Source organism: Calonectris borealis, chromosome 7 (genome assembly GCF_964195595.1).
Source record: "Calonectris borealis chromosome 7, bCalBor7.hap1.2, whole genome shotgun sequence".
Classification (NCBI taxonomy): Eukaryota; Metazoa; Chordata; class Aves; order Procellariiformes; family Procellariidae; genus Calonectris; species Calonectris borealis.
In genome coordinates, this window is record NC_134318.1 from 26,869,800 (window position 1) to 26,885,165 (window position 15,366).

At 38.0% G+C, this 15,366-nt stretch overlaps 1 protein-coding gene across 1 annotated transcript in view; it reads right to left on the minus strand.

The window, feature by feature from the left end:
* The window catches only part of BLNK (B cell linker), a 103,629-nt gene that overhangs the window by 87,457 nt on the left and 806 nt on the right, over positions 1-15,366 (minus strand). The window contains exon 2 of the mRNA XM_075154768.1: positions 11,166-11,228. Within this exon, the coding sequence (XP_075010869.1) occupies positions 11,166-11,228 (63 nt within the window). The remainder of the gene's footprint in view (positions 1-11,165; positions 11,229-15,366) is intronic.

The following is a 15,366-nucleotide window of genomic DNA, read 5'->3' on the forward strand; positions in this document are numbered from 1 at the left end:
AACTCAGGGCATTTGTAAAGCCCTGGGTATTTTTAATAGTTCTTAATCTTATGTTTTTCAAGGACAATGTTGCAATGGATACAGACAATAACACCTTTTAAAAATGTAGGTTGCATTAAAGTAGCAAGGGACAAAATAGTTAAACTCTTAAGCCAAAAAGCTCAGCTACACAGGAAGAGTGGAGGAAATTTAAAAAAAAAAAGTACAGAAACAAAATAAAAGTGTTCTACAGCAGGTCTCGAAAACATTAATTAGCAATTTAAAATATCTTTCATGGGAATTTTGTGCCTATTTGTTTACTAATGCAAACTCAAATACTACAGGTAATAGTACCTACAGAAAACCAAGTACCCTGCAAGTAGAAGCTGTGCTTCTGGATTTGATACAGTAATGTGATTTTTGCAAAGATTTTTGCCCTTCAGTATTCCAGAGGCCTTAGATATATGAAATGATATATATACGATTCTTATTCTTCTAAGCACTGGTTTTGTAGGACCTCTGGGAATTCTAATTTCTTTCCAGCATGCCTCTTTCTGAGCGCCAGTGTGTGATGTGGTTTTTCAGCAATGCAGCCCAAACTTGAAGCCAGATTCCCTAATGCTAAAGTCTCTGCTTATGCACAGAATTGGCACTGGGAAAACTCACTAATGAAAGATCTCTGCAATTGTATTTGTATGTTTGGTTTTTTTTTTAATGCGGGCAAATTCCATGAGTTTTTAGGTATGGAAAGATTGATAAATATTTTAACAGTGTCCTCTGAGCCATTCCAGGAATGGCTGCAAGCTTTCTTTGCTCTTAACAGTATGTTGTTAACTGACAGGTAGTGCAAGCAATCTGCTGATCGTTTCAAATTAAAGACAATATTACATTGAAATTTAGCAGTCGCTACCTTTGTAGCAATCTACAGGTTTGCTGTTCCTGTTTTGTTTGCCTTCCCCCCTCCCAGCATCATGCTTATTCAGAGCAGATGGCATCATATAAAAGAAAACAGGATGGCTTCATTTTACTAGGGAAACCCCCTGACACTTGATAACTTGGTCTTTATCTGCCTCTGTGTTTCTTGTTTTTGTAAATTTGCATTCATTTTAGCTGTGTTAAGCCTTTTAATACAGCCATAACAGCTCAGTCAGCATTAGCAAAATGTGCTCAGGTTATTGTGGGTTACATCTAGCTCTTAGGCTACAAGCATGCTTCTATGTGAGACATTTACCAGCAGAACCGTCCTGGCATAATCATCCTCATGTAACACCCCTGTGGATGTCTTGTTGGGGATCAGTGTACTTTTTTGCTTTAGTTTATGTCACTTTACATTTAGTAGCTTTATAGTAGCAGACAGTATCCAGATGGAGTTAGAAGATGTTTCAACAAAAACGTGCTTCTTTCTCTGCTCTTTTGGGAAATTCAAGTTGCTTTAACTTATTTTTTAAAAATTATTTCTAGCCATCTTTCATTTCTGCAGTCAGGACTCCAATTAATTCTGCTTTGGTTCAACAGGGATAGCAGCTCGAAATGTATCTTCTTGGAAAGTTTTTATCTCATTTTGGCACTAGCATCACCCATTGGCCCAAGTAGCATGTTAATATTTGGGGGCCTTTCCAGGTTCCCTTTATTTGGAATAGAAACTTATGCTAATGCCAGATATTTTACTTGATGCAATCCTGTATTTACACAGAAAATTGATGAAGCTTTCCCTTCCTGAACCCAATGGAAATAAACAACTTACATTTTCAGGCTCTCACTGGTCTGTTCCCAAGGAGCCCTTTCTCTCTGCTATATTGTCTGGCTCTCACAGGATTTCCTTGTTTTCAGTGGGATTGTATATATTCACCTTTCCAAACCAACAGAGCCCTAAGAGTTGTCCCACTCTTAGAAAAACTCCTTTACAACATTGATTTTTAACCTTGTTCATGCTTTCTCATGAGAATCAATAATATTCAGCTGGTTTTAGTCTTTGCTGCAGAAAGAAGTATTTTCCCAGAAACCTTCAGAAATATCTTCCAGGCTAAGAACACCAATGATCCCCCCTCATCAACAAGACAGTTAAATCGGTGCGAGGGCATTATCCTTGGGAACTCCTGGTTTAATTACATTGAATTACATTGAGATTGTGTCTACTTTGACTTTATTGTCAACTTTTTTTTCATTTTCATGATGTTAAGGAACGATAGAGTTATGAGGTTAGTCTGATCAGTGAGGTCCATACATGTATAACCTAATGTCCTCACTGCTATTCTTCTGTTACGTGATTACTAGATCTTCAGTATTTCTTTTTATTCTTAAAAAAAGGTACCATCTAGGGAAACTGCAGCCATTATAAATTGATGTTGTAAGAGTAAATTTTCTTATAAATTAAAATTTCTAATAAGAAAAGATTCCTGAGAAAGAAATTGAACCCAAAAATGAAAATAAGATTTTTACTGTTTCCCTCACTGTATTAAAGATATACGTGAGATGTCATACAGATGTGAAACCAGAAAAATAAAATGGGCTTAGGCTTTCCCTTCTTATGGACACATCTGTAACCTCCTGATTTATTTTCCACTTTGCTTTCTTGTATCTCCAATTTTTGACGTAACACACCCTTTCACAGAAACAGCATAGGCTCTGTTGTTGATAAAGTGGCTTGTACGCATAACTGCTGTGGATATACAGTAGGAGCAAAAAACATTTTTTATCTTTTTTAATTCTCTAATCTCTTTCAGTCATTTTGAGTTGATAGGAAACGATATTTAGAGAAGGAAACGCTGCTTGCAAATTGATTAATGTTCCCACCAGTTTGTTCAGGTCTTTCTCATTCTTTTTTAAAAAACGTCTTTTAACTTTTAGAAGCCAAGTGCTCCTGCAAAACTTGCGTTCCTGAGCTTTATTTTTTTCCACTCTGCCAGGAGGGTAGAGTACCCATCTTATAAATGTGGTCTTGTCTAAATCTGTATCTCTGGGAAATTCTCACTGATTGTTCCAGTTTAGTTCTTCATTAATAGAAAAGCATGAAGTATAACTTCCTCGAATGCTTCTACAAGCCACAGTCAGCTAATGCTTTCCAACTGTTCTCTGTCTTGAGTGACATTCAGACAAACATAGACAAAACTGCCTAGAATTGTCTAGTTTGGTAGCTTTGCATTGCTAGAGCTACAGCTATCAGTATGTAATGACAAATTTGGTCCACTCATATATGCATATATATGTATAAGTACTTTTAAGAAGAAGAATACGTATTGAGAGAAGAGAAAACCTGCTGTCTTCTCTGCTTGAGATATGTTGCTGACTTCCTGTGGGACTTGCTCACAGAAACTTATAATTACTTCATTAAATAATCTTTATGTAACTTACAATGTGCCTTTGCCTACTGCTGTTTTTTTCTGTCTTTTTTTTTTTTTTTTGTAAGATCAGTCTTGTAGAGAAAACAATGAAAAAATGAACTTGCCATTTTAGTATCAGCTTCCCACATTCACCTGCCTCTTCAAGCATAAAATAAAGAGTGGAGAATTAGGAATTTGAAGGCCTGTATTGGAAACAGCTAATATGAAAACAGAAGGACTAAATTGTGACATTTTAGGGACTCTAGAAGATTTCTGAAATGGTTAGCAGCTGGTATTTAACAATGGGAGGGTGATTATAGTTTCTGGCTAGATTTTAAAAATGACTAATGATTTTAGGCATTAGTGTTGTGAAGTTCCAACTTGCATGCATTATAATTCCTGATTTTCAGGAAGGAAGGAGTACGAAAGCACCCAAAATGAAGATTCTTCAAATCACAAGTTGTATCTAAAGACAATTTCCTAAAATGATCTCAGAGGGGGTGCATTTATATAACTGGGATGTTTGAATAAAGCAGAAACAGAACGAAGTTCAAAACTGGAAACCCTGAGACTGTGTGGAGTTTTTCTATTTGTCAGCTCAGGGCTTACAAAGTCAACGTTGGAAACTATGACACAATGGCTTGAAAATTTCCACAACTTCTTGCATTCTTTTTCATGTTCCTTGAATTTGGAAGGTCCACAAAACTTGAAAGATTTTTTTAATAACATTTAAAAACATTTATAAATTAAACATTTAAAAAACAGTAAACTTTAAGAACAAAGATTTCTGAATCAAAAGGTATTTAATCCATATTTAATGTAATTATGAATAATTTGACATTTAGAATTTTATTGGATTGTTGTGTGCCAGAGCTTAGAGACTAGAAAACAGCCAAGCACTTCCCATCATTTGCAGCTACTGCATAAAACAAACAAATTTACGTTCAAATAATTTCTGGCATCAGCATTTGGAATATGAATAGAAATGTTGTTCTGTCACAGAAACAATTAAGAGGCCACTCCTGCAATGAATACTTTTGCACTGGCTCAGGATTTCTTACTACAGGATTACATTGCTAGATCATGGCATTAGACAGTTTTATTAACTTGCTTTTGAGATATTTGAAAGTACTTAGCAGAAAAATAATTCAAAATGATTGGATACAAATTCAGTTTCTACGCTGATGTTCATGGGAATCTGGTGATAATGATGTTTGACTTTGTATCTTAGTTTAATATTTTCTTTTGAGTGTTTTCTTTACTAATATTAATATATTTTGAAATTAATAAATTGATAGCTAAAATCACTTATGTTTTGATGTGTCAGATAATGATGCATAACTTCACGGTGCCCTAGATTTCAGAAATTATATCTACATTCAGTAACCTGTCTGCATATTTATCTTTTGTTTTGTTTTTGAAGAATAAGGATAAATATGCAATTTTTGCTTTTACTTTACAGATGCCTTATGCTTTGTTGAAGATACATGAATATGTAACGCCCTTGTACCTTACTACTTAATTGAAGATGATTGATAAGCAGCAGATGCACTAAGCTGTAAAATATCTCCCTTTTAGCCCTCGTCTCTTTAAGGTCACTCTTTGATTCCAGTTACTTTACATGTTTAACAACATTTGCCTCCTTTCTATGGTATGTTCTTATCATTTTCCTCTTTTTGAAATGACTGTAAGTACTTGTGATCCTGCTTTTAGAAACAGTTTCCTATTCGGTTAGAAACAGCAAGAAACAGAACCAAACCCCTCCCTGCTTGACAGCCGGGGATGTTCAGGGTGACTAGGAGGCTGTTGCTAGCTGTCCCTTTGCTGGCAGCCCCCCAGCACCGCTCTGCAAGAACTGCTAAGGGGCAAAGATTGCACTTATCTGCTCTTTGTTACATTTTCTACCCTCCATTTTAATGCTTTGCATGCATCTCCCCTGAGGAGAAACTATTTTCTGTTTCCACCTGCCCTGAGAAACTTCCATTTTAAACAGGTTTATTTTAACAGTGTTTTCAAAGTCTGTAAAGCACTTGCTGTAGGGATAGGTGCCAAGATCACTTGCCTTTGCACAAAAGAGTTCAAGCTCTTAAGGTGCCTGGCTCCTACCACTACCTAGGCTCTTCATGGAGAAGATGAGCCCAGAATCTGTAGAAATACCTGTAAATGAAGGTATTTCTGAAAAAACACCTATCACATCTAAGGCAGCTCAGTGCCTCTGATGGGGAATCTCTACGGCTGAGAAGGATGGAAATGAGGAAAGCCCGTAGGGCTGCAAATCAATGAGAAACGTCACCAGGAGAAATTTCCGTTCATGAACAATAGGACCTAATTGAGGAGAAAAGAGAAGGAGGAGCCTGCCAGGCGTAAAACACTAAGTGCTGGAAGGCACCGAAGACAAGGATGTGAAAAGGGGGGGAGACAGAGGGGCTCAGCCCCTGCAAAGTGTACTGGGGAAGTGTCAGATGGTACATAAATGTGAATAGGAGAAAGGAATGTCAGAGGAATAGAAATTGTGCAAAAAGGCAACTCAATTAATGCAGTTACATGGCCTAATCATGTTTTGCGGATGAAAATGTGTATTTTTGTAACATCACTTTTCTGTGGTGATCAGTTTTCTGTTGGTTTTTGCCATGGGGACCTCGTGTGCTTGCCAAAGGCAGGACAAACAATGCCTACATCGCTTCTACTCACACAAAACACTTGGGTACCCCAAAACGTTAGTATTGAGGTTTTGTGTGACTGTAAAAAAGCTTTTTTTATGGCTTTCTGAGATAAGCGGTACACTATTAAACCCTGGCTTTGTAATTGCAGCATTCAGTTGTCAACAGCCAGCCCGAGAGTGTGACTCAACAGTACGTGCAACTTGCATCATGTTTCTCGGGACCTCACCCATATGCAAGCTTTCTATACTTGCTTGATACCTGGGGAAAACACTGCAAGAGTTTTTTTGGCCCTTTCCCAGAGGAATTAGGTTATAAAGAAGTACTTAGCAAGCTTCTTACTTACATTGTTTAAGTTTCTAATTTCTGTTGTTTAATTTTCTTATTTCTGTTGTTTATGTAGGACCTAGGAAACATTGGTTTTTTCCCTCTGGAAACTCAAGACATTCATGGTCCAAATTTTATTTGTAAAACTTAGTATACAGGGATGGATGTCAGATCCAATTGAACAGAACCTGATGCTGGTTAGCTCTTTCCTAACAGATATCCAAGCAGCCAAAACCAATTTTAATCTGTCCTTCCACCTATTCCCTTACCCCATGCTGCTAAAATACCACTCACAGTATTGGGAAAGACTCTTTTAGCTGAAACTGGGGAAGTGATTTAGGTCTTGTGGGACCTGCAGCATTCACATAGCAACAGAGGAGCTCTAGGTGTGGTGTGTTCGGTCGTTGTGGCCGCTAGAGAAAGCAGATGTGGTTCCTGTCCTTTGCTGGCTGCTGCTTCTGCATTGCAGGGATGGGAAGGAGCATCCAAGTGGGACGATAGTTGCTTTTTCTCAGTAGCGGTGCTGACATAAATGGATGTCGAGGTACAGCCTCGGTGAGCTGAACCTGGCAAGCTCTGGCAGCGGTTTTGCACTGGCAGGGAGGCAGAAATCTCCCACAGGAAGACACAGGTTCCATTCTCTAAATATTACTCAAAAAAAAACCCCACTAGTGTATTGGTGATGAAAATGGGACTGGTTTTCTCCAAGGCACTCATATTCAAGCTATGTGATTCAAAACACATTTTGAAATAGCAAGAAAGAAGAGAAATACACAAAAGTTGTTTAGAATCAATGTCTGACCATTTTGCTATATTTGAGATTTCTTTTAGTGAATTTCTATATACAAATCCAATAAGAAAGTCTACCTTTTTTCAGTTCTTAAGTACAAGTCAAAACTCGCTGTTTTTTATATCTTTTTCAAACTGTCACTGGGAACTCAAAACAGAATTTAAAAAAAAAATCAAACAAGCAACCTACTCTTAGAGGGAACTGAAAAGCAGAGTACAGTGTAGCAAGTTCAGACATTAAAAAGCAAGAGAGAATATAATATGCTCTGTGCAATGCAGCTGTGGCTAAATGCTGATTTGCACATTAGGACTAGATTAGCATCATTCAGATGTGACCTGCATGTTGAATAACTATCACAAGTATAGTACTATTGATAAAAAATGAAACTGCACGGTACACTTCAGATCTAATATACCACCCTTTTGTGTTCTTAGATTCCACAGAAGTGTAAAGGAAGAGCTGTTACTTCTAAATTTTTATAAAATGCATGTAATTTTGTTTCCTATAAAAGATCAGTTTGATACTCAATATGTTTATGAAACAGAATATAATATTGCTGTAAAAGTGATTGTCTTTTAGCCACTCAAAGACAAGAAATATTCAAAGCAATGACCATATAAATGTTGATTACTCTATTTCTATTCTGAAACCAGTCAAAATTGATTTAAGGTGTTGTGGCCAACTTATCACCTATTATGTAGCTACAGTGCCTGCATGACTCAACTTTGAACATTTTAAACTTCAAAAAGACCTTAGTATTGATAAATCCACCTGATTCACTTTCAAATAAAATGTAATTTGCATTTGACATGAAGGACACACTGTGCAGGAAGCCCCCTTAAGAAGTTTTGTGTTAGTTAAGTGGTGAGCTTTAGGATAATTATTTTCTGCAGGTTAATTATTTTCCCCAACTTTTGACAACATTCGTTCTTTGGAAAAATTAAAAAGATGAGTGTCCTTGCTGCAACCACACAGGAAACAGAGGCACATCTGGTGTGTTGGTGGTTATATCCTGTGATAAACGTGCAGCACGCGGGCTGCACGCCTTGCTTTCCAGGAAACGTACCTTCCAGAGCGCTGCCCGCCCCAGAGGGGTGTTGCCTCTCCGGATTTTGGTGTATCTCACTAATACAAAAAGCCGGTGCTGCATATGCTTCAGGTGTCAGTGCTATGGCAGGGAAGCAGAGGTTTGGGGCAGGCTGGAGGAGTTTTAGGGTGAGAAGAAGGGCTTGTCTGAGAAATGGGAAGGGCTGCTGGTAGGCATCGAGTTGGCTCTGCTCAGGCTGTGCTCTCAGCCTTCAGGCATTCTTATGTGCTTTCTGCAGCAACGCCTAAGGACAGAGCACAGTTTTTTCAAAAGTGCAAAAGTAAACCAGAAAATTGTGTGAATATGCGGTGGGGGAAAGTTCACTAAATTCACATGGGAGGCACCACAGAGAGTTGCTTTCTTCTTTATCTGCCAGACTAGAAGGAATTTTCTGTCCAGTGATACCTAATAGATCATAGAATCATACAGGTTGGAAAAGACCTCTAAGATCATCGAGTCCAACCATCAACCCAACACCACCATGCCCACTACACCATGTCCCTAAGGGCCTCATCTACACGTCTTTTAAATACCTCCAGGGTTGGTGACTCAACCACTTCCCTGGGCAGCCTGTTCCAAGGCCTGACCACTCTTTCAGTAAAGAAATTTCTCCTAATGTCCAGTCTAAACCTCCCTTGGCACAACTTGAGGCCATTTCCTCTTGTCCTATCGCTAGTTACTTGGCAGAAGAGACCAACACCCACCTCGCTACAACCTCCTTTCAGGTAGTTGTAGAGCGCGATGAGGTCTTCCCTCAGCCTCCTCTTCTCCAGGCTAAACAACCCCAGTTCCCTCATAGCAAAACCAGATCTGTATCTAAATATCCATCTAACATCGGGTCGACACATAGAAATGCTGCACATATGTCACAAGAGATCTACACATGTGCGTAGTGTCTCTATGCACTCATGTATTTGGGTGTTACATAAACTTGTATTTGCTTTTTAGAAATTATTAATATGCGAAGGTAAAGCTGTCACTCCTATCTAGTAGATGGCATCAGGATTGCTCAAGTGTTTTCTGTTTTAGGGTGTTGTGGTTTTTTTGTTCATTGCTGTCTAGTGATAGATGGGCCAGCTTTTCTCTAGTGACTTTTAGCTCAATGTCCAAAGGTGAAATTGAACTTCTGTTAAGAAGTGAATCACTGTAGTGAAGTCAATCTTATGCTCCTTATAACTGAATGATAACGTGAGGTGCAAAACCTAATAAACAGACACAATAAGAGAATCAGGATTTTGGAATTTTGGATTTCCAGACACTTCCACACGAACCAGTAGATCCAGTTAGGGAATCATGCTTTGAGTGGTGTAGACAGAAACTCAGATTTTCTGAGTGGAAGTGTGTACCTTAGCCACCTGGTTACTCCGTCATATATTGTTAAGGTGGATCTACTAACGGCGTGCTTTCTAAATCAGACACCGTGTAACAGAGAAGGAGCTTTTCATTCCTGGAATAGTATAGATTTCTTGTATACTAGGCTAGGAGCTTGGAATAAAAAAGTGGGCTGTTGATTCAATGACCTTCAAGTTAATATACATATTAGCTTGCACATAGGAGAACAATTACAAATTTATTATGTTGACAATGCTACTGAACAATTCAATTACATGGAAGCTGTAGGAAGATTACTACTGGTGTTAGAGACCTGTCTCATTTTCTCTACAAAGCTATCAAAAGTGGGTGTTGCTCATTGTATCACACATATACTGCCATGTTTTCTGCAGCGCAAAATAATCTTTAAAGATGTGTTAAAGAGAATACATACTTTGGAGGACATACTAGGAAATGCTTTTATTTTTAATCATATTGCTTTTTTAAAATTTTGTATCACAGACCATCACCAAAGATCATCCATTGTTCCCCTTGCTTTTTACACTTATATTATGGTTAGGTTACCACTAATGTCTGAAAATATTTCTCAGATCCTTTTTGCACTGCTGCTGTACAGCTTTACTTGCAGCAGGCACAAGAAGCCAACACATTCACCCTTAGCTTTAACTTCACTCCCTCTCATCCAGCAATGGAGATTACAGCACCTGTAGCGATTCAATTTATAATGCGTCAATTTATAATACAGGAATCACTCTGTATTTGACAACTTTGTTAGCCCTCCTATGCCAGCATGAATTGTTAGTAAAACCCAATATTACTCTGTGGCCATGCAGTTTTAAACAAAGGGAACCTGCATGCACCTGAGTAACTGTGGTCTGATGAATCGCTTTGCAGGATTGGAGCCCTTGTTAACATAAACAGCAGGTATAAATCCTGGTGCATCTGAGAAATGGCTTTGTTGAGCAATGAAGTGCCAAGCAAACATAATTTGTCTGCAGTGCAGACATAAATACATTATAACAATTATTTTACCTTTAAAATAGATCTTAAAGGTCTTTTTTACTTCAACAGCTACACAAATGGAATTAGTGGTAGAGGAATCACCTCAGTTCAAGTAGTTATTCTATTCCTCTCTTCTAATTAGTTGCAATCAATTAACCACATTCTTATGCAAAAAAATCTACAGAGGTCAACAAAGGAAGTTATCAGAATTTTTCAGACATTGTTCTTGGTATCTGTAAACTTTTATTGTAAAATTCATGTGGAATTCTGTACTAGTATATGTTCTTAATCATGCAAGTTTTATGAAAAAGCTTTTACATAAACAATGGCTTTAAAATTTATATTTTCTTTAAAAAACCCAAATATGAAATATGACCCTCTAAGTCATATTTCATGAGACCTTCCCTGCCACAGTTGTGTGCTAATGGCTGATTTTACATATCTGCACGCATTCTCTGGAGGGGTAGACGGGCTGGCTGGAATTTGTGTTGTGTAGGGGGCTTCCTCGAGTCAGAGATGTAAATCAACCCACTAAAACGGGAAATCAGAGCAACAGAAGAAGTGTATACAAAGAAGGAAAACGTCAGATTATTTCCTGGCACTGTAAGGAATACAAGCCTTATGCTGAAATATACTTGAATGATAGCTCTTACGAAATATTTGCTTACCAGGAAAAGAGATCCATTCATGTCCAGTTTTTCTACAACCACAGCAGATTCAGGCATTCCAAACTGAGGTGAGAGAAAAAAACAATTATTACAATAATATGAAACTTGACATTTTTAAACAAACTAATTGATATTTCTATGCTCAAATACTTGGGATTGTGGAAAACTTGCTATTTGACATGGATAATTAGAAAAAGAATATTTCTAATTCTTAGAAATAGGTAGTGATTCTTAGTAATAATTCTTCGAATCCTTAGAAATAGGCAGTGACTTCCACATAAGAGGTAAGACACAGTATTACCTCTTTCTTAGGAAGAAAGATTACAGGGGATAAGTGCTGATAAAATCGTGAATGGAGTAGACAGGATGAAATTATGAAGCATCAAATGTAACATAAATAGAAGAAGGAGCCCGACAGAAATAAACTCTGGAACTTTAATTGCTATGGGATAAGAGGAGGCCAGCATTAGAAACAGGTTAAAAGGGCTTATGTCACAAGCTACCATCAGCAGCCGTGCGTCACCTTAGGAAATGGTTATATCGCTCGCTGCTGGAAAATGACGGCTATGTAAGAGAAAGCTCTGCTGTTACATGCCTGTTTACCAACCCTCCGTAGGCACTGGCTGCTGCTTGGCTTCAGCACCAGGTGATTGGGCTAAGTGTGTCCTGCAGTTCCTGCGATAGATGGGCACTGCTGGAAAGAATTGAGGTTCAGAAACAGGATTTTTTTTCTAACATGGTTGTGGTGGTGGGGTTTTTTAAGAAAGTTGGTGTTGATTATAAATTAAAATGAAACAGGAATGTCCAGAAGTAGTATCTCTTTATGACAGAAACTAATTTGGAAAAAAAAATGGACACATTGGAGTTCCTTTATTAAAAAGCAGTAAGGAATGGAGCAAGGCTGAAGATGTCCTAAAAGTTTCACTGATGTTTTAGTCTGGCTTTTTGAAGAAATTGCACTGTTATGCATGGAAAGTGGGGAAAAAATCTCATATGGTTTAGGTAGTCCTGCAAAGAGCAGGGAGTTGGACTCGGTGATTCTTATGGGTCCCTTCCAATTTGAGACATTCTATGATTCTATGAAATCTTTTCTTTAAGAATGTACCATTCTTGAGTTTTAGTATTTGTAATACTTAGCTGTAGTTTTCTGTAGCAGTAATGACCAACTCAGAGAGTAACAGAGGAATATTAGTGAAAATAAATTATTCTCAGGCAAATATTTATGCAGATTTTCTAATGTGATTCTTTATTTCTAGAATACCTAAAACTGATCACACTTAGAAACGTTGAAAGTGTATTTTATCTACTTTCTGGATATGAAAATTTCATACTTAAACATATATTCAGACAGTTTGTTTGGCCTATAAGCCAGTATTTCTATGTTTGAATTTATAAATTGTTCTTTTATACTATGATTGGGAGAGCGCTGCTTGTTTGCAATACAGAGTAGATCACAATTCAAAGGAGATGGTTGCTGTAGGTTTTGGACCAATGGTTGGTTGTGGGATGTGTTAATTTGCCATCAGTTGCACTGATGTTGCTGGAGAGGCAAAGAATCAAAGTAATGCATGGTTTTTGCTCTTGGCTTTTGCCCATCTATTTCTAGTTATTGGCTCTGTCTCTAGTTATTGGCTCTGATGAGCTGCTTTTGTGCTTTGCCTTATTCTATTAATCAAGCATGTAACTTTTGTGTAAGGGAAAATCTGATCTTTTTACATTGTTAGCAGGTCAGACAAGCAGACGACAAGCACGTCTCTCCACTGGTGTTTAGTGATGACCACTGAACCTTTCATTTTCTTACAAATACACTAACTCCATAGCATTAAGATCAGCACTGAGAAGAGGGACTAGGCTACATGGCAAATGGAGACCGAGTAGGTAAACTCTGAATGCATCATGGAATATCTTACTGTTGTCGCAATTATAGTGTAGATGCAAGATAACAGGGGAGTAAGTACATGCACATGACTAGTAGGTTTCCATTATTATCTTCACTTATTTATGAGGAAAAAAGCAAAATCAACAGGGTTAATTATTTTTTAGTAGTGAAGTTATTGATTTTATACAAAATGCCTTTCGTGAGACTGGAAACACTTTGCAGAATGGCTAGTTAATAATTTCTGTACTTATGGCACACAAAAATCTGTTTTGGAAACATCATTAAGTCTGCAAAGTTAAGGAAATGCCAAAATTGCACTGTACATATGTGCACACGCCTTGTACATCTATATTATAGCACCAGTCTGTATACTTCCAGAAGACCCAGCCTCAGTCACAGCACATAAAGCTGATGTGAGTTTCCTGAACTGCTGTTCAATATATCATCCTGTTCAGTGCTCACTGCTTGTCTGCTATCTTGTACACCTGTACCGCACAGTATTCTAACCTTCTCTGAACCTAGAATGTTTTTTTTTTGTTGTTTTGAGCTGTTCTACAGTACTCTTTTTATTGTCCAAGTGCTTCAGAAACATTAATAACTGTATTTTGTAAGACCACCCTGTGAGATGAAAACTCTATTAGTAAGGGGAGTTGAGGTGCATGGGAAGTAAAACTCATACAGTATCCGGTGGTTTTGTATGCCTAACTAGAGCTATTTAGGATCTGTGAGATACACATATATATTTGCATAGTCACTATTTTGGCATTTTTACCTTCTGAGCAGAGCTGCCACTGTGGGTACAACTCTCGCCTCTCACCACTTCCGCAAATCAGAACCTGGAATTTCAAGTCAAGCATTCGGGAAATGTCATGTTTTTTTCTGGGTGACTTGCATGGCTTCAGGTAAAAACGCTGAGCTGGGGCAGTGACAGAGTCTGATATTTCAAGGCAGAATTGAATCGACATTACCGTGAATTAATTCTGTCTCTTTCAGCAAGCCCTGGCCTTGCATACCTTACAATTTCTGTAACGGGCCAGAGTCGTGCACAAAACATGCAGCTTTCTCTGCATTGAAAGAGACATTTTTTTGTGAAGGGAAAAGTTAGCACACAGAGAAGCAATTACAGATTATCATAATGTAAAAGGGGAAAATTCAGTTTATAGAGGTAATCCCACTTCTGGCACTTTTAACATTAAGTGCTTGTTTCTGCAACCTTAACAGCATTATTTTAGGGTTCGTGTACGTGTATGCCCAGCCTCTGGCGGGGGGGATCCAGCACAGCCCCCCGCCGCGCTGGCTGACTGTGGAAAGGGCGGCAGTGCCCGGTGCTCAGGCTCTGGTAGCCGGAGCTGAACAGCTCCGTACATGGTGGCCGCAGGCAGACGGCTGCTCCTCCCCGGTGCGAGCCTTTGATACGCAGAATGGCCAAGCACTTAATGCTGGTTATACCGTAGTAATTAGATCACTTAGCTGCTTTAATCAGTGATGTGAATGGAAGCATAGGCATTAACAGCTTTTTATAAAGTTGGAGGAGTCTCTCTTAACAAATATGAAGCCAGAAGTTACAGCGTGCCTGCTGAAATTTCCCTGGAAGCCTCTGAGTTGCTGAACAATTGTTATTAATTTTCTGTCTTGTATTCTGCTGTAGAATTACAGGATACTTTAAAATCATTATATCTTCTATTAATTAGTCTGATTTCCTTTAAGCTGAAAGGCTTTGAGCTAATTAATCCTCTGAGTAGCTGTTCACAGTAATAAGTTTGCAGTTTAACTGATACATTATCATTATGCTATGCATTAATTCCATGGAACTGGTTAGCTTTCTCAACGTGGGGACAATGGTCCACCTGTGATATATCTGCATTGTAAAACTGTTGTGTTTTTTTTTTAAAATTGTACATGCATGAGCATATGTATTTATGCACAAGGCAAAATGGAAAAAAAAAAAAAAAATGAACATTTTAAACTTTGACCTACTTCTTACGTGGCTACAAATGGAAGTCTTGTAGAAACACTTCATAACACTGTATTATTTTCCTTGAAAAAGATTGTACGCTCCTTCAGTTGAAAAGAATGGGAAACCTTAATGATAATAAATTCTCACTGTTGGTGTAAAGCAGGTACTGGAAAAGATTGGTGCTTCTACAGTTAGAAGTAGGATGAACACAAGACAGAAAAATCCTATGTATAAAATTATATAGAGAAATTTGCATTAAAAAAAACCCCAAAGAAACATAAAATGAGACTATATATCAAAATGCAGTGAATGGACTTTGTTGTGTCAGTAAGTTACAGGTAGAAGTTTAAACCCGGAGTCATAGT